The 25,617-nt window shown below is 48.2% G+C and overlaps 1 protein-coding gene across 2 annotated transcripts in view; it reads left to right on the top strand.

Moving 5' to 3' along the window:
- Positions 1 to 25,617, top strand: part of PPM1B (protein phosphatase, Mg2+/Mn2+ dependent 1B) — a 183,418-nt gene that overhangs the window by 103,935 nt on the left and 53,866 nt on the right. For both annotated transcript variants that reach the window (XM_086927796.1, XM_086927795.1), the window contains exon 4: positions 11,519 to 11,630. In XM_086927796.1, the coding sequence (XP_086783922.1) occupies positions 11,519 to 11,630 (112 nt within the window). The remainder of the gene's footprint in view (positions 1 to 11,518; positions 11,631 to 25,617) is intronic.

Raw genomic sequence — 25,617 nt, 5'->3', positions numbered from 1 at the left:
TGATATGTGTCAAAATGACTGGGTGGTGCGTGATGAGTTGTCTGTTAATGACTTGTTGTTTCGGGGGGGCCAAACTTTTTCCTCCATCCAACCTCAGGAGTGAAATATTGGATCTTACTCATGAAACGCACCAAGCCATGACCAAATGTAAAGAGCGTGTGTGAATGTCATATTGTTGGCCTTGCAAGGACAAGCACATTTTGGTGCGCGATTGTTCCATATGTGCCTGGAGTGACAAGTCAAAGCAACAAAGGGTTCAACCCATGGTGTTGAGGAATAACTTGCCTTTCGGTCCTTGGCAGGATATTGTGGGTCCCATCATTGATCAAGAAAGGCGATCTGAACTGATTGTAGTGCTGGATATGTTCTCCGGATGGTCAAATTTTCTTAACCTACTCCGTAGAAAGCAGAAATCTAATTAAAGTTCTCAACTGTTTGTTTGGTATGGAAGGGATTCCTCCATCAATCCTCACTGATAATGGGGTGCAATTATCTAAAAAAAAAACTTTTCCCCAAATTGGCACTTTAAAACTGCACACACAGGCTGCAGTGGCACTCTTGAGACATGTTTAAAAAGCTACTTTAGTGGGTGGCACAATTAGTACTGCAGGCTTACTAGGAACATTTAATTTACAGGTCCTGGGTACATGTAATACCACTTTCCTAAGGACTTACAAGTAAAATAAAGGTGCCAATTGGGTGTAAGGCAGTTTCTCCACATTTAAGAGACCACAAGCCCTTTTTAGGTCTTGCTTAGGCAGCGCGCATGCGTTGCTCTAAGAGGGCCTTTAGCCATCGGTCTTAACTTTTCAAGCACTGTACTTGTGGCCGCATCCACCTTGCGGGAGCGAGCAGCAGCGCCCACGAGTGCAGTGCTTGAAAAATTAAGACTGCTTTCCCAAGCGCGCGCACCACTCGCGGGCTCACCTTTTGCTCCTTAACTAATCTCCCTCTCTCTCCTCGCCCACACGTTTTCTTTTATCTTTCTCACTCTTGATATTTCACTCCCCTTTTGACTTCACTCTAATTTCTCGCTTTCATCTCATTGTCTTTCCTTTCCTCTGGCCCTCTTTGCTCTCCTTCTCTTTTTCTCACCTCTTTATCTTTTTCCATTTCTTATGTACAAAAAACGCACCGTCATGAACAATTTCATAACAGTATCGCGTTTAGGCGCACGCACCACTCGCAGGCTCACCTCCTGCTCCCTACCTCATCTCCCTCTCTCTCAATAACATTACAGCGATGAACTGCAGACTATCATATCACACCTCCTGCAAGTCCGCGCTGTAAGTATTTCCCTTGTGTGGTGTTATGACAAAGTACATTTGTAGCCAGCAGTGGTCCTGCCTCCGTGCAAGGACCTTATTTGGAAAGCCAATGCTGTGTGTACAACATATGCGCCATTGCCCCCTCATTCGGGGCGCTGCTGAGAATGACTTCATTCGGTACGCAATCCAAAGCTGCCACTTTCCGAGGCGTCGAGGATATGGTAGAATGTTACCAGATGAGGGAAAAGCGTGTTAATGCCCGACTTGCAAGCCTATTTTTAGCGTGCTTGTACCCCTCAGCGATAGGCACTCCCATTTGCGAGCTTCTACACTGTAGGCTGCATCTGCGTTTCCCAGCAGTTATTGTGAATCTTTGATAGCAGGGACAGAATGGACTGATAAACACAAGTAATCCAATCTCTAAATGTAGAACATAGACTATGAGTGATAGATTAAGGCTGGGGCGAAGTGGCTATATGATTCTGCCTCTATCCTTCATTTTTCATTCATGTTTGAGATCCTTAGACTACTTGTATTCTCATTTGACAACCCAAAGTTAGGAGAGTTTGCATGCTCATTGGTCGGATGTTAGCTGACTGCATTTCTGCTTTGTACATTTTATGTCTTTTACTGAATTAAAATACTGTGACCTTGGCTTACTTGAAGGGAAACAAGCTGAAGCCTGGACTGTTAAGAGATGGCTTTATTGGAAGTCGCCTTTATATTGTGCGATGGAAGGATAAACAAGTATCATTGTTTTGTTTACGCTTATTTTTAAGAAAGTGGTATTCTCTTGAAATGACCAGCTCTTCATATTTCTACTTATGTAGCACATTTTTGAGCACTTATCCAAAAGAGGAAACTTGTTCAAAACATAAACAGCTTCATTGCCTTCAATTTTTTATTTATTCAAAGCAGATACCGCAGTTTAAAATGCTTTTGTATCACATTTGTATAGAAAAAGGCATTTATTTCTTACCACCTTTAATTGATGTTATTGTGTATTCTTTCATGTGTATATTGGAGACTTTTTTTGGTCCCGATTTTTACTGTATTCATTTGTTTTCTATCGCGTGGTGGAAACAAAGCTGCAGTGACAGAGCTGCAAGCTTACCTTAGCAGCTCCAAGCCTTTGTGTGCATACTGCTTTTTCGTCCTGATTTTAATGTGGTCGTGTGTACTCTGTCACTTGCTAGGAGCAGAACTGTGAGAGCAAAACTGCAAGCTTTTCTTTGAAGCTCCTAGTGCTTGTTTGGTTACTGGTGTTTCTCATTGCTCTCCCTGGTAATGTTGCTCTGCCTTCTACCCCACTTTTGTGCCCCTTGCTCCCTGTCTTGTCATATTCCCCCAACTTCCTCCTCTCCTAACCAGTACTTTTCCCACTTCTCCGCTACAGACGATAGGTCTCGCCTTTGGGACCTTACAAGTGTTTAGCCATGCAACAGTTTATGTTGTTGCACCAAGAATATTGTACTGGATAACTAAACACGTATAAGGTCCCAAAGGCGAGACCTATTGGCTATGCCAGTGCTTGTTACTTTTTGTAAGCCCTTAAAAAAAAGGGGGATTATATCACACAAATGAAAGCACACTTTCTGAGTCAATTCCTGATTTCAAGCCAAGTTTGATATAAAGCTGTCCAGCGGTTTTGATTGTAGACATAAGCAAAATGTCCTATGGGAGTTAAATTGGAGAAAAATACACCACCCACCCCTTGTTGGCATGCTGATCCTTAGCGGAGTCCACAAAATTTGGTGCAGATTCATCCATGGAGTTAGTTGTAGGCAAATAAATAAAAAAAACCTTTACAATTCTAAGCACATCTGAAACATAGGTATATTGTGGCAAGTGCCACTGTTTAAGATTTGCAAATCTGGGGTGGGGAGGAAACAAAATCTTGCCTAATGCGCAGGCATTCTGGGACACGGCTTATGCACAACTGTGGTTTTACATACAGTCCCTCCCTGCTGCTGCGTAAGGCTGCTGGCTATGTACGGAGGAGATTACCTACCTGTTGCCGGATGGGTTTAGGGCCTGGCCACTGCCAGAGCCCTGCAGTCAGCCCTTGTTGTGCACATCCATGTGCTGTGTGGTTGACCTCTCAAGGAATTAGGTGTGGTGCCTGACCGGTAATACATATGTCATTTAAAAACAAAACCTGAAATTTACTTAAAACTATTAAAATGGAGTTATGGTTGTGGATCAAACATATGAAACCACTGAAATATGCCTGTTATGGTTTCTAAGGCATACAACAGACACCACAACTATGCTGCCCACCATGCTCATAACACCAATATGCCAACAGCACAAAAACAAATAAAAAGCTATCAATAGAGCAACATTGTGGCTCGCACAAGTTATGTCATCTGTGGTGTGCGTTGCAGCGCAGAAAGGGCTAATTTCAGTGGTTTTGCGCATTTGTGAAAGATCCCTAACTCAGTTTCTAAAAAATTGTCAGTGAACATATAAAGAGTACAGAAATGTGCATAGTGTAATATGCCATATATTGGAATTTTTCTGTTTGAAGAAACCTTGATTTGCAAGGCGAAATCTCAAGTGCATTTTGAGGACCCTCGCGTCCTGCAACAGCAATTGCAAAAGTGCACATTATACTTTGCAAGGCATTAACCTTACATGCAGTTGAGCAGTTATTTCAAGCAAACTAGTTTAAAAGCCTATAATTTTAACAGCATCACTAGGGGTTAAATCACTACAGTGAGAAAGAACTCACCAACTGGCCCTTGTGAGTATGCCCCATGTTTATTCTGTGAATGATTCTAGAAATGGATTCATTGTTTTCTCAAGTCATTTTACTGTGTTAACATGGAATGTTACCTTTTTAGGTCTCGTGGCGTTGAACAGCGCATAAGCGCTGTCTCGCCAGAGATCTATTGTCACTGGGTCTGCTTCCCAGGAGACAGCACCTGGCCACGCGCATCTCGCAAAAGGCGATCGGCGCAGGCCACGCGCGCGCGAACGCGCTCGTCGTGGCTGTCTCCTGGGAAGCGCAAACATACACAGGCACACCTCTCCCTGCACGCATGCGCACACACATACACAAGCGCACATACACGCACGGAGAGACTTCCCCCCCCCCCCCCCCCCACCCACCCCTCCGCCGTGGCACACACACGCAAACATACACAGGCACACCTCTCCATGCGCACACACATACACAAGCGCACATACACGCACGGAGAGACTTCCCCACCCCATCCCTCCGCCGTCGCACACACACGCACACAGACAGTTTAAACAGCTGACAAATTAATGGTGCCTTAGGCGATGTTCGCAAATAATCCTCGCAACATACTTAACTAGGGGTATATTTGCAAAGAGTTCATGCAGCGCAGCGCAGCAAGCGAAGATGCTGCACTGCCTTGGCACTGCGTCAGCCCCGTGCGTGAGGTGCATCATTAGAGCTGTGTGAATAATAACAGCTGTGAGCCCGTGCCGGAGGTACATCATCAGAGCTGTGTGAATAATAACAGCTGTGAGCCCGTGTAGGAGGGTGGATACCGGACTATGGTTACCCCCAACTTTTTGCCTGGTGTTTTGCTGGTTTTTTGACTTAGTTGACCTGGGACCCTGCTATTCAGGGCCCCAGGCCCACTGCTCTCTGTAAAATGGATTCCATGTACCTTAGGTGCATTTACCAATTGGTACTGGGCCACCTTATCAGTCCCTGTACCCAGGGCATAGGTGTACCCAGGGCCTACCAGGGGCTGCAGCATGTATTATGCCACCCCTGGCTGGCCATCTAAATCTGACACAACTGGCTGCACGAGAGCTGGGGCAAGGTGGTGTAAACACCCTTTGCTTTAGATATAGTATACCTATATCTAACCCTAAAATGGACACATGTATTCCTATCAGTCACTCCTATGGCAGGCCTTAACAATCCTGAAGGCAGAGTGCTTGGAATTATGTGAGATGGTGCTCTGGTATGAGCTGAGCCCGTCTGCAGCTTGCGGAACCAAGTCCTAATAGCTGTTCTATGATAACGCGTACCATATACTCTTAAGTGCATTATAATCCTCACGTTATTTGCTATCTTTGGTATCGCTTTATCAAAACATGTCGAGTAAGATGTCATACGACTTGGAATACTAACCCTTCGCCAATTCTGGCGACGGGGTTAGCATTTCACCCTTCTAGAGGGACACGACATGTATGTAACTGTGAACCCCGGTTAAAGTTAACTCGAGCCTCAGCATCACAAAATGGATGCTGCCACCACAGACACAAGTCTGACCCCCTGCAGCTGGGAGTCCTTCCAGCGAGGGGAGCTTGGACAAAGGGTTTCCTGTCAGGGGCGGTGCTAGCACCATCCCAGACAGGGTTTTGTGTATCCTAGGTAGGCAGCGCTGAATAGGAAGGTGACTGCAAGTGGCACCCCGGTGCTCACTGTGCATCTGCCGGCTTGAACCAGTTCCAGGGGCACACCAGCCCCTGAGCTGGGGAAAGTCCGGACATGGGAGAGGGGTGTAACCACCCCCCTTCCTGGTCCCACCCATGGGCAGGACCTAGTCCCGTACCAGCCCCTTTCTTTAGAATAAAGGTGGGAGCTGGGACACTTCCAAATTAGATCATCTTTGAATCCTGAAACTACTTTCTACAAAAGGAACTCAAGAATTCTTCCTAAGATTTCTCCCTTGTGACTAAGGAGTAGTCACCCTGCAGCAGCAGGCACCAACTAAGTATCTTGCGGTTTGCTAAGACGTCCTTCCTCCGGAACCAGACCGACCAGCACAACGAGACCCGGACTCCCTGCCCTCTACCCGCCTCTACAGCACAGCTGAGAACCGTGGGTGCGACGAGACCAGTGGACCCGGCAACCATCAGAGCCAGCACGACACTGACCCAGCACGACCGCCGAGGGACCCTCTAGTGGGTGCATTGGGGTAAGAGAAGCCCCAACCCCAAGCAGCACGAGCACCGAAGACCAGCCCCCCAGCATCCACCAGATCTGCGTGTGGCCCTTTTGCTTCTGTGTCGCTTGCCACGTTGTCCGGTCACTTGCCCGTTGGCTAGTGACCCTCTTGACGACGTCCTACGTTTGTTTCACCGCTGGTCTAGCTCCTCTAGACTGGCACTAGTCTTCTCCTGAAGGGGACCTTCCTCGGACCCTCCTGGTCCACTCAAGACGCCATTTTGTGTCGCCACGTGGGCTTGCCGTAGCCAAGGCTTGTTGCCTCCTTCACCGGATCCAGCATCGCCAGCAGCAGACATCCGACGTGGGACAGCTCGCAGACCTCCAGCCTGGTCGACATCAGCGCCCCTGGTCCGTGCAGCAGCAGAATCCAGTGTCACCTCTTCGCCTGGCTGAGTGACCTCGTCCGGTGCCATCCTGGTGCCCACCTAATCCCTGGCTAGTGATTCAGAACTTGGTCCCCTCTGCTTACAGGTACTCTTCTTCAGCTGACCCAGTCCTTGGATCAGTCCGGAACATCTTCACTGGTCGCCTGCCAGCAACTTCCACTTCAGGCTCCTGGTTCGTCAACGAAGATTCCCGATGACACTTGAACCCTATGCAGCCGCAGCCCCTGGGCTAGGTAAACAGAGTAACACGGTGCTCCAGTGTAGACCAACTCTCTAAGTGTCTAGATGCACTTTAGTTTTTGACCTACCCAGTCGGGTTCGCCCGAGAACACTAACTTTTGCATTTACTAGGATCCATAGACTTTGTCCCGCATTACGCATGAGAGTTCCCACTCTGCGCACGGCGTTCCTAGACCTCCTGCTTCTAATCTAAGGGTTCAGCATTGTAGGCCTAGCGATTCCAAAGTCTCTGAGAGTAGTACTTACCTGCTAGTAATTTCGCATTCCACTTTTTGTAGTATATGGTTTTCCGTGCCCCTCGGGCATTTGCGTAAATTGTGCGACTTTCAGTATTTCTTTAAGAGCTTTGTATTGTGCTTAGCGCCCTGTCCTCATAAAGAGTCCAGGGCTGTTGTGTTCTAAATAAATATCCTTTTATTTTCATAACAACTTGTGTGGTGTCCTTTCACTTGGTGTTCAAGGGGTATATGTGATGGTATAACAACTGGCTTAACACGCCCTCTAGAGTTTAGCCTAAAGACTGCTCTTGTCCATGCTACTAGGATAGCTGGTCTATAAGGTTGACTTACAACCAATCGTCAATAAGGGTCGTTTGGACTGATACATAGTGATCACTAGAATAGTGAGCACTGCATATCAGGCCAACTTCTCACAGCCCGTGCCTGAGGTGCATCGTCAGAGCTTTGTGAATAATAACTGCGTCAGCCCCGTGGTGAGGTGCATCATTAGAGCTGCGTGAATAATAACCGCTGTGAGCAACAGCATACTCTTGCCCACACTCAAACTGCTCACCAATTCAAAGTTTACTAAAAAATGTATGCAACGCATTGTCATACACAATGCCAATAACTCAAACTTTAATGCTGCGAGACCTATTGCATTGCAAATGCTTGTTACTTTTGTAATGTATGGATGTTTCATAGTACACATGCTCCAAATAACTTATTTGCCGCAGTTATTTTTAGTGGGATTGCATTCATATTATTCTGTGTTGCAAACACAGCTATGTGTGTGTGTGTAAATAGGTGATTATTTTATTGGCTTGTGTTTATACATTATGTACTTAGCCCTGGCGGACAGCTGATCATTTACATAGTTAGGCAGAACATATGTCAAAGCTTTCCAAAGAGACGTTTCTCCCCTAAATTGTTTATCTGAAAGAAATACATTAGTATTAGATTCCTTACCTTAGAATATCCCCAGGCGTCAGACTGGATCCGGAAATTTTTGCGTAGCAATACCCCTGCGCATTGTTAGGCTTCGGCTCCGCGTCCGTCGTCTGCGCCGGAATGACGTCGTCGGAGTACTTAGACGCCGCCCATGCGCGCTGACGTCAGTTCTTCTTTTTTCCGCGCCAGCTAGCGCAGATCCGGAGAAGCTCTACCCCTTAGTCACTTTTTGACTAAAACTTTTTGATAATTTTTGATCTTCTTCGAGTCGCTCTCGACTCTTCAGGTGCCGGTAGGGATGCCCGGGTTCAAGCTCTGCTCGAAGTGTAGTCGACTGATGTCGAGTACCGACCCCCATCGCCGGTGTCTGCAGTGCCTAGGCCTCGACCACGACGACCGTTCCTGCTCCGACTGTAGAGCTCTGACATCGAAGGCTAGGCGGGAGCGGTCCCGCAAGCGGCTCGAGCTCCGACAGTCGGCCCGCGCCATTCGAGGTCCCGGTCCCATGGGAGGCCGAGGGATCGGTCGCGGGGACGGAGCCCTCGCAGCTCCGGAAGTCGGCATCTGTCTTCTGGTTCCTCGTATTCCCGTCGGCACCTCCCGACAGGGAATCCAAGAGTTTCGAACAGTTTGGCAAGAAGGTGTTCTCGTCCCTTAGTCTGGGACTGCGGTCAGTCAACATCGCATGCCTCTTGGGCCGCTACACCCACATCCTGTGGGACACGGTTGCGGACGTGCTGCCACAATGCTCTGAGGAGGTCAGGGCTAAACTCGCCCAAGCCCTTGCGGAGGGTCGAGATGCGGCACGGTACTCTATCCGGTGCGGGCTGGATACCACCGATACGCTAGGCAGAGCGATGGCCACGACAGTGGCGGTCAGACGCCACGCCTGGCTACAGTGCGCCAATTTTTCGGACGATGTCCAGGCCACTCTTCTGGACATGCCGTTTGATGGCCGTCGCCTGTTTGGCGACCAGGCAGACCACGCGCTTGAGCGCTTTAAGTACTCCAGGGCTACGGCCAAGTCCTTGGGCCTCTCGGCCCCGCGCCAGCAAATTGGGTGCCTTTCGCTCCTTTAGTGGCCAAGGAAGGGGCGCCCCCACACGGACCGCCAGCCACACGCCGCAGCAGAATGTCCAGCGCGGTGGCGGCCGTGGGAACCGCCGGGGAGGCGGTCGGGGTCCCAGGCGAGGCCAGTCCGCACCCGCCTCAAAACCTTCCTAGTCCGAGTTTTCAGGCTCATGTGACGCCAGTGGGGGGGCAGGGTCCGCCATCACCTCTTTCACTGGCGCACAGTCACGTCGGACAGGTGGGTGCTGCAAATCGTACGAAGGGGCTACTCCCTCCCCTTAGAGGCGACCCCTCCAGCCATGCCACCGCAGTACCACCGCGTGTCGGAGGACCACTTGGAAGTTACGGCCCTCTGGGCCAAGGGGGCCATCGAGCGCAATCAGGCGCGACCGGGCCCAGGTCATCCTTGTGGCTCCGGACTGGGCTCGAAGGTTCTGGTATCCCGAGCTACTCAACATGTCAGTCGGTCCCCCGATCCGTCTGCCTCTTCAGGAGGACCTTCTGTCGCAGCAACAGGGGACGGTCCTCCACCCGAACCTGTCCAGTCTCCACCTCCATGCTTGGAGATTGAGCGGCGGCAGTTGAGGCCATTTGACTTGCCTCCTGAAGTTTGTGATGTTGTTCTGGCAGCCAGGCGTCCCTCCACTAAGTCGGTATACCCCTGCCGGTGGAACAAGTTTGTGGCATGGTGCACAGCAAAGGCTGTGGTTCCTCTTTCTGCCCCTCTATCTGAAGTTCTCCTCTTCCTTCTTTCTCTTGCCCAGCAGGGCTCTGCTCTGGGCACTCAAGGGCTACCAACATTCCGCCCTTTCGGCCTTCCTAAGGCTACCTGATCAACCTTCTTTGTTCAAGTCCCCTATAGTAACTCGTTTTCTGAAAGGCATCACGCACATGTTTCCACCTGTCCCTTTTGTGATGACTCAGTGGGACTTGAACTTGGTTCTTACTTTCCTGATGTGCGCTCCCTTTGAGCCACTTCACTCTTGTCCTCTCCGTCTTGTCACCTTGAAGACAGCTTTCCTGGTTGCCATCACCTCTGCCAGAAGGGTGAGGGAGCTCCAGACTCTATCTTGCAAACCTCCCTTCCTGTCTGTGCATCCGGACAAAGTGGTGTTGCGTACCAAACAATGTTTCCTGCCCAAGGTAGTCTCTGCTTTCCACATCGGGCAGTCCATAACCTTACCCTCCTTCTTCCCGCCTCCGCATCCCTCAAAGGATGAAGAGCGGCTCCATCGTCTGGACCCGAAACGTGCGCTTTCATTCTATGTGAATCGCACACGCCAGTTCCGGGTGGACGACCAACTCTTTGTTGGCTACGTGGGTGCGAAGAAGGGACGGGCGGTGCATAAACGGACCATCTCTCGGTGGGTCGTCTTATGCATCAAGGTGTGCTACTCCTTGGCTAGAAAGGAGCCTCCAGTTGGGCTGAGGGCCCATTCCACTCTGGCCACGGCGGCTACTACTGCCCTGGGTCGGGGAGTCCCCCTGCAGGACATTTGCCAGGCGGCTACGTGGGCCTCGCTGCACACCTTTGCAAGGCACTACTGCCTGGACAGTCTGGTCCGGAGGGATGGCTTCTTTGGCCGTTCCGTCCTCCAGGACTTCCTGGTGTGAGTATTGGTTCGCAGACCCACCACCGGGGTTGGTATTGCTGGGGTATCTATTCTAAGGTAAGGAATCTAATACTAACGTGTTTCTTTCAGATGAACAAGTTACTTACCTTCGGTAACGATATATCTGTAAGAAACAGTAGTTAGTATTAGATTCCTTACCGCCCCACCCATCCTCCCCGTTCTCCGAACTGATACTTGGGGTTAAGGTTCTTCCCCTTTCAGGGCCCTAGTTTCTTGGCACCAGTGTTGGTTCTAGCATGGCTCTGCGTATCTGGCGCAGAAAAGCTGTGGCTAAGAACTGACGTCAGCGCGCATGGGCGGCGTCTAAGTACTCCGACGTCATTCCGGCGCAGACGCCGACGACTGACGCGGAGCCGAAGACGACGCCTAACAACTCTCAGGGGTATTGCTACGCAAAAATTTCAGGATCCAGTCTGACGCCTGGGGATATTCTAAGGTAAGGAATCTAATACTAACTACTGTTTCTTACAGATATATCGTTACCGAAGGTAAGTAACTTGTTCGTTTGGTGGTCTGTTATGGGATAGTTGACTGTTAAATACCACTGTTTATTTGAAATACCAATGCTTCAAACGTGCACCATGTTATGGAATCTTTTACTGAGAAAGGGTTGCCTAGTGAGAAATAAGCGGTTCCATATGATGTTTCTAAGGTGCTAGATTAAATTACAGAGATGATAGGCACTTCTTAAGAGCCAAGTATATTCAGGAAGAATGTACAATATGAGCTGTTCTTTTTCACAGTATTGAAAATAGTAGATAAACATTCGTTTTTTTGTTTGTTTTTATAAATCTTCTTTTTATCCAAATAGAAATTATGGAAGGCGCTAGTGAAGAAGGCATGCCAGATCTTGCTCATGTAATGCGCATCTTATCTGCAGAAAATATCTCCAATTTACCACCTGGTGGAGGTCTAGCTGGCAAGTAAGTGAATAATCTATTGATTCCTTTAATTACTAACTTTTTTTATTCACTGTTATTTGCTTTAAATAAATATTTCAGATAACTATTAGTCAAATATTTGCACTTTCAGTGCCTAAGAATCATGACTGAGCTATCGCTGTGATCTCTGTAGTGTCAGTATCCTAACGCCACCCTCTAAATTATCATCATGGGAATGCCTCTTGAAGCCCACTCGGCACCTCATCTTAAAGTGTACTGATCATTGGCACTCTAGGACTTTATACAGTAAATGCTCACTTAGATTTAAATCACTGTGACGCTTGCTGTGCTATAGCTATGATGCACTGCTGCCTCCTGCAAAATTACTCCAAGTAGCCCCGGCCTGCACATCTCTGAATTCTCTCAACTGATTAGGTCTTCTATCATGACAATATTTATTACACAATGAAATGCACAAAACAAGAATCTAAAGTGACGTGAACACTGTAACTAACCCTGCGGCAGCAGAAGATTAATCGGTGTTTTACAATACAGAACACACCCAAGTATTGTCAGACGTTTCATGTTTTTACTGTTAAGATACCAAGTGCACCAGCTACAGAAATGAGTCTTGCTAAACTTTAAAAAGGGGCTTCACTGGACTTTGTAGCAGTTTTTGTTGGTGTCCTCTTTCGGGAACTTTAGTAGATCGACAGAGCAGTCAGTCTCTCTGCCATGGGTTCCACCTTCTTATGCATCTACTCTTAATCCTGCTGCAAGCTCCGTCCTCAATACACTGACACGTTATCTTCCACAAAGGTAAAGTGTTATTTCCCCACCATCATGCACCTGCACAGGAAGTTACATCACTTTTACTAACTTAATTTAACTCTTCAGGGTGTCTCATCGCCAGGCATTTCCAGCAAGGGACAGACTCATATAAGGGTATTGCCTGTTTGCCTGCAAAACCATAACTGTTGTTCCATTGAAATTTACAAGATTAGATCTAATTATGTGCCTCAGCAAGCACCCTCTATTTTGCAATTTACACAATCCTATCCAGATCTAGATGACCTTGACACACTGACTTGCACAACCCATAGACCCATCCCACTACTATACACTCCCTCATGCTACAGAACTCATTCTCCAGTATTGGATCTTTCATAGATTCACATGCTTGAATCTTCCCCATCGACTTGGGAGTCCCCTTTTAGTCACAAAAAGAAGCAGAAAGCCAATCATTACACAGTAAAGTCGAAAGGAGTGACATTGTTAGTGAATTCACATAAGTTTAGGAAGAACCAAACTTCAACCAGTCAGAAATGTCTTTACTCCTTCCCCTCAAGAGTCACCACACCTTGGATTTCTAACAGCACTTCGTGTGAAGGGAGTCTTCTGAGCTCTATTCAGTTCTTTGATCCACTTTTGCTTTGAACTTTTCCTGCCCTTTAAATGCCACATTACAGTGGATCTGTGATTTCCCTGACAATTTTACACCATGTCAAAAGGGTCCAAAAAGAGGTTATTTAGATTCTGTTGGACCTGTGGAAAACATGGTTTTCTCCAAGGACCCTCACAAAGAATGTCTGTATTGCCTACATCCTAGTCACAAGGCAAAAGACTAAGTATAGCAGAACATTATCTGCAAAAACCGTAAAGAACAGGGAGGCAAAACTTCTTCTGTAGCTACAGAAGAAGAAATTAGGAGTCCCTGCGGATGAGCCAGAAATGTTCACTCCAACCAAGAAAAGTTAGGAAGGTATGAAACCTAATCCTGTAAACAGCCGCCTAACAAACTGGCAAATGGGAAAGAAAATGGAGAGAACTGCAGGCGTCCACAGCACAGTTCTAGACATCTATCCTCTCTCTTGGGTCTTCTAAAATGAGGAAAATAAGGTCAACCTATTAATATTACTTTGGCTTCTTCAGATATAAAAAAAAAAAATCTGCCTCCGGATCTGTTCATAGACCTGATGTGTCAACGGCAAAGGTGTCTGTGAGAACATTGATTGCAGCATTATAGTCTGCCAACTGCACTTACCACCACTAATATCAGTGGCATTATCGACATCTTGCTTGATATTGACTTCTTCATCGACAAGGCAATCTGTCCATTCAGGTGTCAAAAATGTTGATGACTGCTTCATCTACAAGACAGTGGATTACTTAATTAACTTAACCGTTGGCAGCCGCACGGTAACCTACTGTGGCCCCATCGACGATCCAGATGAAGGTTACACAGTGGCAGAATCCATCACTTCCTGTAAGGCCTGCACCGTCGACAGTCACGTCAATGAGCATAACAAGCTCTGAAACCATACCAAACTTCACCAAGCAAGGTCTCAACTTTGTCGCCTGCCAAGATTAATCACAACTTGACCTCAGTCTAACAGCAACCCATAAAAAGTTAAGCATGTACAAAACAGTATCATTAGAGAGGAGTTGTAAAAAGATCAAAACTGATATCACCCTCCTAAATTAAGCCTTTTTAAGAATAGGGATAATAAATAACTTTCTGGGAGCCTCATAAAAACTACAAAACATTAAAAAGTGCATCATGTCCTGTGGTGACAGACCGTCACAGCCACAGGGCATGAGGCACTGACCTCTGAGCGCCACATGGTTGTGCCAGGAGATAGTGAAAAAGATCAAACCGAAATCTCCTCACTATAAAACGGTCATGAAAGCTTTTAAGCCCTCAAAGATATGGTTCAGTGGTTGGTACAGTTTGCACCTGCCCATGCTGGGCTTACACAGCTCTGTTTCCTCTCTTTCACAGCAGCTCCTACTTGAAAACACTCTTTAGCCCAGACAAAGTCCCTCTTGCATATAAGCTCAGGGTTATCAAACAGTTCTGCCCTGCCTAGCCTGGAGAGGCTGCTCTTATATACTGAAGCCATCGGATGCGCATGACTTAGTCAAGAGAGACAATCCTTTAAAATCTTGGAGTAAGTTTTCTTGCTTCGCCCAAATCTTTAACCACAATGCTAGTGGACGGAAAGCCAATTTGTCTGAAAGAAAAGCATCCCCAGCTCTTCATGCACAACGTAGGACGGGGTGCTCTGCTGTACTGAAATGACCCATCGCAGGAAGGGATTTTTCAGCGATTTGCAGGGCCTCTACCCCAATATGACCCCATACCTCACTCCCATAGATGGCCTTTGAAATACATTTCGCTTTATAAATCTTTAAATGTGCCCCTACTGGTTCCCCTCCCCCTGCCCCCCCCACCCCCCAACTCTAGAAGCAAAGTTGAAAACCGCTGCAGTCTCTTTGACTAGGTCCCCTCTCTTACAATAAACAAGGGGCCCCAACTCAAGGTATCATCAAACACTACTCCCAAATAGAAGACGTTGGTCTTTGGTATTGACAAGGTTCCTAACTTAAAGGTGGACTGCTTGTTTTTACGGGATCCCACCTACATGACAAACTATTTGGTATGATTAGAATGGCTGGAGGATTCAGACATTGAAAATAAACCATTTTCATGTGTGTTATTTAACACTTGCTAAAATACTGGAAAACAACGGATTTCTTTTTTCATCAGGGTGTCCTTCTCCACGTTTATAGGAAAATGCACTACGCAAGAACAAAATTAGAAAGTAGACGCAGTAGGCTAGTGTCCTTGCAAAATGTGCCATCTTTTAGCTGTGCCACTGATCTCTACATCTGCCAAACTCTTGATAAGCGACTGGGCTTCGGTGAACTTAGATAATGTCTTTATACGTCATTAGTTCCTTGACAAACCTATTTCTAGTGAGCCAGCTATATATTCTACCAACGAAATGTTTGTGTTCGCTCCGCAGCAGTACTACGATTTTTCATTGCGGAGATTGTGTGTACAGTCCTGCCACATTTCATGGCTATCTCTGCACCTTTCATGGCTAAAAGGCTACTTTGACAATTGCCAGTAACAGGCACTAGTGGTTACGTGATGTCCAGGCAGGTCTAGAACTGGGTTGTCCTAGCCTTTCCTTTAGTGTCTGAAAAAGGTTTCAGAAGTGTTGGTCTGTCTTTGGTTATGGCAGGTATTCTTATTACTCTTTTTACAGTGGCACACTGAGTTATGTGTAGTACAAGAACCTTTGTCAAAAGATGTTCATCTGCAGGGCTTGGTGAAGTAGGACCCATGATCAAACGGTGCTCTGTCTGAGGCTTGGATGACCAAGTTTATCAAGGTAATGGGTTCCTGTCAAGGTATTGGGCTAATAAGCGGGGCTTCCTTGAAAAGCTGGGCAAGATGCTGACTTATGGTCTCAAAGGTTCATCATCCAAGGTCCCCAATTAGCCTCAATCTCCTTTGTTAAACTTGGTGTTGGAGTACTACTTAGGTTCGAGGCATGTGGGCTGCTGAATTCATATCTGTGCATAGATCGCCGCCTAGTGTTGGGTCCGGATGATTGCACATTGTTGTCCTGGAAGAGTCTTCGAAGTATCACGAGATAGGTGGCTCCTCCCCTGGACTACAGTGCGCATGGGCATCCTCTCCATCCTCCGATTGTTTTTTTTCCGCCATTGGGTTCGGATGTTACTATCTTAGCTCAAGTTAGGAAAGCTTTCTACAAAGCCAAAAGGCTTTCGACAGCGTCGGTATAGTTTCGTTCGGTATCGGTAACTTTGTTTCGAGAAGACATCGAGGAATCAGACTTTTCTTTCCACACTCGACCCGATCTTCGATCTACAATGGAAAGAAGCCCATTCAAGAGGTGTCCACTTTGCAATGTAAAATACCCGCACATCGATGTCCACCCGGTGTGCAACAAGTGCCTGTCCCCGGATCACAACGAAGCCAACTGTATGGCCTGTGCCCGATTCAGGTCGAAAAAAACTCTTCGGATTCGACGCGCGGCTCGATTGGAGTCTAAAAAGTCAGCGCCTGTTCCTGAAAACATCTTCGGGACCGAAGACGAGGAGGTCGTTGATCTGGAGGATCAGGAATACCCCTCCGATCCGGCTTCGGGCCATGACTCAGAGTATGACGCCGAAGATGAAGAGGTGCAAGAAGAAGACAAAAACGTCGTCGAAGAGGTAGGAGACGACGCAGAGGCCCTTGGGGCCGTAGAAGATAGCTCAGGCGAGGAGCTATGCCCAACCGGCTATATGGGGGCCGATGATGACGCACTCAATAGGGATCAGGTCAAGGGATCGCCACTAGGCCGTTCCCAAGATCTACAGTCTCGTTCTACCGCCCCGCATAAAGGCCCAGCTTCGAACATTACTAAAGAGCCATCGGTTTCAAAACCTCCATCGGTCGATCCAAAGAAATCGAAACCAAAAGCATCAATGCCAAAGCCGAAACCGAAAGTGCAACAAACTCTGGTCGGCTCCAAGGCCTCAAACCCCTCCGAGCCGAAGAAACAGAAAATGGCCGTCTATGCCGGAAAGCTCAAGAAGGTCATCGAACCGACGGTGGGGGCACCGAAGACCAAGGTCAAGGCTGTCGAACCACCAAGGCCGATGCCGAAGGGAGTCGACACACACAAAAGACTCAAACCGAAAGACGGGATCGATCCTCGGTCGAGGTCTGCAGACAAGACGAAGACTGGCTCCAAGGACCCTGTCGAGTCGACGCGGCCGAGTCCATTCATAGCCAAGGAAGTGTCGGAGTCACTCCAACGCATCAAGGATAAGGCTACAGCGGTCGGGCCAAAGAAGGCCCCGACACCAAAGCTGGTCGGACACGTTCAGACCGCGTCGACGCCAATCCAATTCGGGTTGCCACCCTCAGTGCGTCCGAAGATGTTCGAACCAAAACAAGTTATCGGCGCCATTATAAAAGTGTCAACGGAAATGGAGGCTACAGAGGAGCCTGAAGAACAGGAGTCGAGGCAATTCATCGACTCGGAAACTGGTAGACTGTCCATATATAAAAGGAAAATAATACCAGAAACACCCATGGAGTCATATAAGATTCCCTTGAAGAGGGTTTCTACAACGTCACCGGCTCTTGTGGAACCCCTCCATTCCTATGGACAAGAACCTCAAAATTTTTCACCAACATACTCAGATGTGGATGCAGGGGATGACTAACATGAAGATGACCCTTATCATGTGGACCCTGATCCCGATGATCAGAACCAACCATGGGCAGACCCGGCTGACCCAAGGGATCCGCAGACTGTCCCTGGCACTCATGTGTACAGTGTGAAAACATCTCCTACTGATGACACAACTGCCTTTAACGCCCTTATTGAAAGGGGAGCCAGTAATCATGACGTTGAGCTACATGCTGACCCTGTGGAGGAAGACTTTCTGCTCGACACCTTTTCCACTTCAGAAAGAACAGTCAAAACCCTGCCCATGCTAAAAGGGGTCCTTAAGCATGCTGGTGACATTTTTAAGGACACCACTAGAGCCAGGGTGTTAAACCCAAGGATTGAAAAGAAATATAGACCGGCACCTGCGGACCCTACTTATATAAGGGGACAGTTGCCATTGGACTCATTAGTTGTTTCTATTGCACGTAAGAGAGCAAACTCCCAGACTACAGGTGATGCTCCTCCTCCTGACAAAGAGTCAAAAGTTCTGGAAACTTCAGGAAAAAGGGTGGCTGCGCAGGCGGCTAACATCTGGCGCATTGCCAACACTCAGGCACTCTTAGCCAGATATGACAGGTCCCATTATGATACCCTTGAGACAATGTTGCAACACCTACCAGATCAGTACAAGGAGGGTGCAGAACTACTAATCCAAGAAGGGAAGCTTATAACCAATGCTTCCATCAAGTGCGCGCTAGACTCAGCTGACAGTGCAGCCAGGGCCATCAACACTAGCGTTATGTGAAGGAGACACGCCTGGTTGAGAATCTCGGGATTCAAACCAGAAACACAAACTTCTATCCTCAATCAGCCAGTTAACCTGGACTTCTTATTTGGACCTGAGGTTGACACCACCCTTGAAAAAATTAAAAAAGACACAGAGACTGCAAAGTCTATGGGGGCTCTGCAGTCGCAGCAGTTTCGGGGTGGCTCCTTTCGTCGCTCCAATACTAGGGGCCCTTCAAGAGACCAGTCCACACAACAGACACAGTACAATAAAGGAAGTACACAATCCACCTACAATAAGAACAACCGGGGTGGATATCGTGGAAACAACATCAAGGGCAGAGGAAACAACAGTTCCAGATCCTCTGCCAATAACAAACAGGGACGCCCTGTCACTGCCCCCCGACCATATAACACCTGTCGGGGGGGAGACTACAACAGTTCCTGCCAGTCTGGAAATCCATCACCACAGACAGGTGGGTGAGAGACATTGTCCAGTACGGGTATTGTCTGGAATTAACATCCACTCCACCCAACCTCCCACCAAGATACCGTCCTATGTCCTCAGAGAACTTACACTTATTGCAGCAGGAGGTCGTCAGCATGCTGCAAAAAGGGGCCATAGAGCTCGTGCCTGTAGAAGACCAAGGCTCAGGGATGTACTCTCTGTACTTTTTAATACCCAAAAAGGACGGTTCTCTCAGACCTATACTGACCTCAGGCCTCTAAACAGTTACATTCTGTCAGAGCATTTTCATATGCTCACCTTACAGCAGGTTCTGCTGTTACTCAGTCAGGGGGACTTCCTCGCAACACTGGATCTAAAAGATGCGTATTTCCATATACCCATACACCCATCACACAGACAGCATCTCAGGTTCACTATTCAAAATCAACATTATCAGTTCAAAGTCCTCCCTTTCGGAGTAACGACGGCACCCAGGGTGTTCACAAAGTGCCTGGCAACAGTAGCAGCACACCTAAGACAGCACATACATGTCTACCCTCACCTGGACGACTGGCTTATTCAAGCAAAGACGGCTCAGCAGGGTGCCAGCCACATGTCCCACACCATTCATCTTCTTCACAGTCTGGGATTCTCGCTGAATTATCCAAAGTCACATCTTCAGCCCGCCCACGTACGACAGTACCTGGGCGCGACAATAAACACTCTGGCAGCCAAAGCTCAGCCAAATTCAGCGAGAATAAACAGCATGCAATTGCTGATACAAAAATTCGGACCTCAACACTCGCTTCCAGCAAAAGTGTTCATGCAGTTGATAGGCATGATGGCCTCCTGAATCTTCATAGTCCCGCACGCGAGACTACACATGCGTCCGCTTCAGGAGTGCTTGGCACGTCAGTGGAATCAGGCTCAAGGACAGTTAAAAGACCTAGTGTTGGTGAGCGGTCGGGCATTCAACTCTCTGCATTGGTGGAACCCACAAAACCTTTGCAAGGGCCGACCGTTCCAAGAGCCTGTGCCACAGATTATACTGACAACGGATGCGTCTCTCCAGGGATGGGGAGCTCATGTACTCCACTACACAGTGCAGGGACTATGGACAGCACACCAAAAGAAGATGCACATCAACCTTCTGGAACTGATGGCAATCTTCATGGCGATGAAAGCTTTCAAAGTACACTTGTGCAACAAGGTCGTGTTGATCCGGACGGACAACATGACTGCCATGTACAACATACAGAAGCAGGGAGGAACACACTCACCACAGTTGTCTCATCTGGCTCCGAGCATGTGGAAGTGGGCCATTCAGAGGAACATCTTCCTCATGGCGGAACACCTCCCGGGCAAGGACAACCAGATGGCGGATCTGCTCAGCATACACAGCCACCAGATGCACGAGTGGGAGATACATCCATCAGTACTCCACCCGTACTTCCAGCAGTGGGGTCATCCACAGATAGACCTGTTCGCCACAAGGGAAAACGCAAAATGCCAAAGCTTCGCCAACAGGTTCCCACAGTTGCAGGGCAATGCGATATGGATGAACTGGTCAGGCAAATTTGCGTACGCTTTTCCCCCAGCACCTTTAATACCGCTGGTGGCACGCAAACTCGATGACACTCATCCTGGTTGCTCCAATGTGGGCACGCCAACCATGGTACACCACGTTTCTAGAACTATCCGTGGTACCGCATCAAAGGCTACACCTCAGACCCAGGCTTTTGACGCAGAGCCATGGCGACATTCAGCATCCAGATCCGCAACGGCTCAACCTGGCGATCTGGCTCCTGAAGTCTTAGATTTTGGCTACCTCAACTTGCCGCCAGAATGTATGAATATCATAAAGGAGTCAAGACGGCCCACAACCAGAGCATGCTATGCGGCTAAATGGAAAAGGTTTGTCATATATTGTAACAACAATGACATTAACCCACTGGATGCATCTATTCAAAACATTATCTGTTATTTGCTGCACTTATACAGGTGTAATCTGGCGTACAGTTCCATTTGTATACATTTATCCACAATTGCAGCTTATATTCAAAACAGGCAGTACCTCTCACTATTCAGAGTGCCTGCCATTAAGGCTTTTCTAGAAGGACTCAAGAGTGATCCCTCCCAGACACCCGCCTTCACCAGTCTGGAACCTCAATGTGGTCCTCACCTTTTTAACCTCTCCACTCTTGTGAGCTTCAGTTTCTAACCTGGAAAGTGGCTTTCCTAGTAGCCATTACCTCACTACGAAGAGTTGGTGAACTCCAGGCCCTAACCATTCAAGAGCCGTTCATACAGGTCCACGCAAATAGGGTTGTATTACGCACCAACCCTACACATGCCTAAGGTGATTTCGCAGTTCCATATGAACCAGACCATAGAACTGCCAGTTTTCTTTCCTAATCCAGAAAATGTCGCAGAGAGATCCCTACACACATTAATGTCAAAAGGGCTCTTATGTACTATATAGACAGAACGAAAGACTTCAGAAAAACAAAACAGCTTTTTGTTGCATTTTCACCACAACACAAAAGCAACCCCATTTCTATAGCGGGGATAGCCAGGTGGATCGTTAAGTGTATACAAATTTGCTACGCTAAAGCTAAACGCACACTAACCATTCCACCGAGAGCACACTCCACACGTAAATTAGGAGCGTCCATGGCTTTCCTGGGGAATAATCCTTTAGAAGAGATATGTAAGGCAGCCACATGGTCCACCACACATACATTTACGAAACACTACTGCGTAGATGTGCATTCTAAACAGCAGGCAGCTGTAGGACAGGCTGTTCTCAAAACTCTTTCAGACTGCTGCAGCTGGCACCGGCAGCCGCCGCTAACAGGAGGGACTGCTATATAATCTATGCACAGATATGAATTCAGCAGCCCACATGCCTCGAACCGAATATGCTACTTACCAGTATGCATCTGTTCTTGGCATGTAGGGCTGCTGACATTCATATCGCCCACCCTCCTCCCTGGCGCCTGTTGCAGCTGTAGCATTCAGAATTACTATGTAGCATGGACATCACGCACTGTATTACACTCCATCTCTGCCACAATGGCAAAAAACAATCTGAGGATGGAGAGGATGCCCATGCGCACTGTAGTCCAGGGGAGGAGCCACCTATCTTGTGATGCTTCGAAGACTCTTCCAGGACAACAATGTGCAATCATCCGGAACCAACACTAGGCGGCGATCTATGCACAGATATGAATGTCAGCAGCCCTACATGCCAAGAACAGATGCATACTGGTAAGTAGCATATTCGTTGTTTTACACCAGTTGTCTTGCATTGATTCCTAGGTGTAAGTGCTCACTTTTATGAATCAGTTTCTACCGCAATGTGTATGTCCATTGATTTAAGAGCCCACGGGCTCCATAGCAGGGGAATCAACTACTTTAGAGCAGTCTGTCTTTCACCGCCGGTCAGATTGTACTTTTAGGAGAACAATGTTTGCCAGAAACTAGACCTCTTCATCCATCCTCTAATTGAATTCCTTTATGATGAGCATCAGTTTGTCTTTAGGTAGCCACTAAAAAGTAAATCGGGAGAGCAAAAATTATGACCTGATGGATACATCTGCCTATGGATTCCTCACCTTTTTGAATTACCCCAATGCGCAGCATTCCATGGAACCTTTTCTCCTCATCTCTCCCACATCGACGAGGACATTACAATGGAACGGCTCCGTACGAGACTCAATGTGACGAAGGAAGGGGGAATACCAGAATGAACATGGATGGGCTGACCATGGAGACATTTTGGATCCTGACCCTGAGTTTGAGGGTTTTGCAGGAGGCTAGTGTCTAGGACACCTGCTGAGTGAGGCCTGCCACTGCCTGAGGTGATCACGTATCAGGCTGTAATTAGAAAGGCTGCAGACCTTTTGGAGTTGCCTCTTCCTACAGCAGAGGTAGGCACTTTTGCTACCCTTCAATGAGGCATTGACTGTGCCATTTTGGATGTCTGGCAGAAACCAAAGTCCACTCCAGTGATTTCCAGGACTGTGGCTAGGAGATACAAGGTGGCTCCTGGGGATCCTGCATGTCTGTCCTCCCATCCTTGGCCATAAAGCTTGGTGGTCCAGGCTTCGTGCTCTTCAGATGCCCAAGCTGGTGCCGGCCAAGTGATCCAGTCTGGACTGGACACAGCCAACTGTAGCCAGAGCAATGGCATTGTCTGTGGCAACAAGTAGACATGCCTGGTTGTGTGACTCGGGATTCTCGCACAGTGTCCAGGCTACATTGCTGTATTTACACTTGGATGGGTCCCGCCTGTTCCGGGCTAAAGCAGATTCGGCGCTGCAGCTCTTTAAGGACAACAAGATCTGTAGGACTTCAGACCCAACCCAGAACCTTTGACAGTTCCTCAGGTTTTGTGGCTTGGCAAGAAGCTTGTCCTTTCGTGCCAGTCAACAACTGCAGCAGCAACAGGCAAATCCCTGTACAGGTCCTGCAGGGGAAAGGGCAGAGATCGTCTGCGGGGTGCTGCCTGACGGCATGTCTCTTTCTCTTCTGTCTCTCCATCTGTTGTTGCAGGGAAGCCGCTCTAGCTCCGCCATCCTTGAGTATGCTTCTCCTGTGAGAGGACGGGTGTCCCATTTCTACCTCCTTGATGGTCTGTTACTACAGACCTTTGGGTTTTGGACACTGTATAAAATGGATGTGCCCTACCCTTCTAGGAGTTCCTCCTCCTTTCACTCCCCGTCAAGGCTTTTGCCCGGAAGAGCATCTTCTGCTTCTATAGCAGGAGGTTCTGTCATTGGTGCAATCGTGGTAGTTCCAGAGCAGGAAAGAGGTAGGGGATGCTACTCTCAGTACTTCCCGATCCCCAGAAAGGACAGTCCTCGACATTAGGAATTTGACCTCAAACAGAAGAAATTCAAAGATTTACTGGATGGGTACTTTCACATTCCCATTCTGAAGTTGCATCAGATGTATCTCTGTTTTACTGTTGGGTCTCAGCATTACCAGTTTGCGGTCCTTCCGTTTTTGTCTTTCCAAATCTTGGGTCTTCACAAAGATGCTGGTGGTGGTAGAAGCACATCTCAGAAGGTCGGGGATTTCCTGTTTCCCTATCTGGATGACTGGCTGCTCAAAGCAAAGTCACCAGAGATGGTGTTGCATCATATGCAGGTAACAGCACAGTTGTTGTTCAACTTGGGGTTTTCAATAAATGTCCCCAAGTCTCACCTGGTGCCCTCTCAGCACAACATGTTCATAGGGGCACTACTGAGTTGTCCTTCCCGCCTCCATAGAGGATTCAAGACATCCAGGATATGAGTCCACTTTTTCAGAATGGAGCGCCTATTCCAGTCCTTAAGGTCTTGCACCTGCTCAGTTGGTTTGCTTCCTGCATACTGTTGATCAGCCATGCGCACGCTGGCATATGAGGGCACTCCAGTGGTGTCTCCTCTGGCCGTGGTTTCACCACAGCAGAGATCTAGAGGAACTGCTTGAGATCTCCAGAGACAATGCAGAAGATTTGCAATGGTGGAGTGTTCTAGGCAACCTGTCTCCTAAGAAGCAGTTTCAACTTCCTTCTCTGGTGGCCACAGTGATTAGGGATGCCTCCACCTAGTTCAAGTTTAAAATTTGTATAGCGCACTACTCACCCAGAGGGTCTCAAGGCGCTTGAGGGAGGGGGGTACTTTACTTATCGAATATCCAAGTTTTTAGTTGTTTTCTGAAGGAGAGGTGGTTCTGTGTAAGGCGGAGGTAGGTGGGGAGAGAATTCCAGGTCTTGGCCACTAAGTAGGAGAAGTGTCTTCCCCCCCCCCCCCCCCCCCCCCCCCCCCCCCCATGGTGGATCTTTGGATTCGTTGAATTGCGGCGAGGGCTTGATTGGACGATCGTAGTTGACGGGTGGGGGTGTAAAAGGACAGGTTCGTGTTGAGGTATTCGGGTCCTAGGTCGTAGAGGGCTTTGTGTGCGTGGGTGAGGAGACGGAACGTTATTCTCTTGTTAACGGGGAGCCAGTGGAGGTCTTTCAGGTGACCGGAAATGTGAGCTTGGCGGGGAATGTCTAGGATGAGTCGGGCTGAGGCGTTTTGGATGCGTTTAAGTTTTTTCTGTAGTTTGGCTCTGGTTCCGGCATAAAGGGTGTTTCCGTAGTCCAGTCAGCTTGTGACCAGTGCATGGGTGACCGTCTTTCTTGTTTCGGTGGGGATCCTACGGAAGATTTGTTTGAGCATACGTATGATGTTGAAGCATGATGATGAGACAGCGTTGGCTTGTCTGGTCATCGAGAGGGAGGAGTCCAGGATGAAGCCCAGGTTGCGTGCGTGGTCCGTTGGTATGGGTGCGTTTCCCAGGGCCGGTGGCCACCATGAGTCGTCCCAGGTGGAGGGGGTTGATCCTAAGATGAGGACTTCAGTTTTGTCCGAGTTCAGTTTTAGACGGCTGTTCTTCATCCACTCGGCTACTTCTTTCATTCCTTCGTGTACGTTGGTTTTGGCGGGGTTAGGGTCTTTGGTGAGGGAGAGGATCAGCTGGGTGTCGTCTGCGTAGGAGATGATGTTAAGGTTGTGTTGGCGTGCGATGGATGCGAGGGGATTCATGTATACGTTGAAGAGGGTGGGACTGAGTGATGATCCTTGTGGTACGCCGCAGATGACTTTGGTGGCCTTTGATCTAAAAAGGGGGAGGCGGACTCTCTGGATTCTTCCGGCGAGGAACGAGATGATCCAGCCCAATGCTTTTCCTTGTATTCCGACGTTGCTGAGGCGTTGTATAAGGGTGCTATGACAGACTGTGTCGAAGGCTGCGGAGAGGTCAAGTAGGATGAGGGCGGCTG

This window comes from Lissotriton vulgaris, chromosome 6 (assembly GCF_964263255.1).
Source record: "Lissotriton vulgaris chromosome 6, aLisVul1.2, whole genome shotgun sequence".
Classification (NCBI taxonomy): domain Eukaryota; kingdom Metazoa; phylum Chordata; class Amphibia; order Caudata; family Salamandridae; genus Lissotriton; species Lissotriton vulgaris.
Note: the sequence above shows the minus strand (reverse complement) of the source record. Positions and strands in the feature narration are given on the sequence as shown.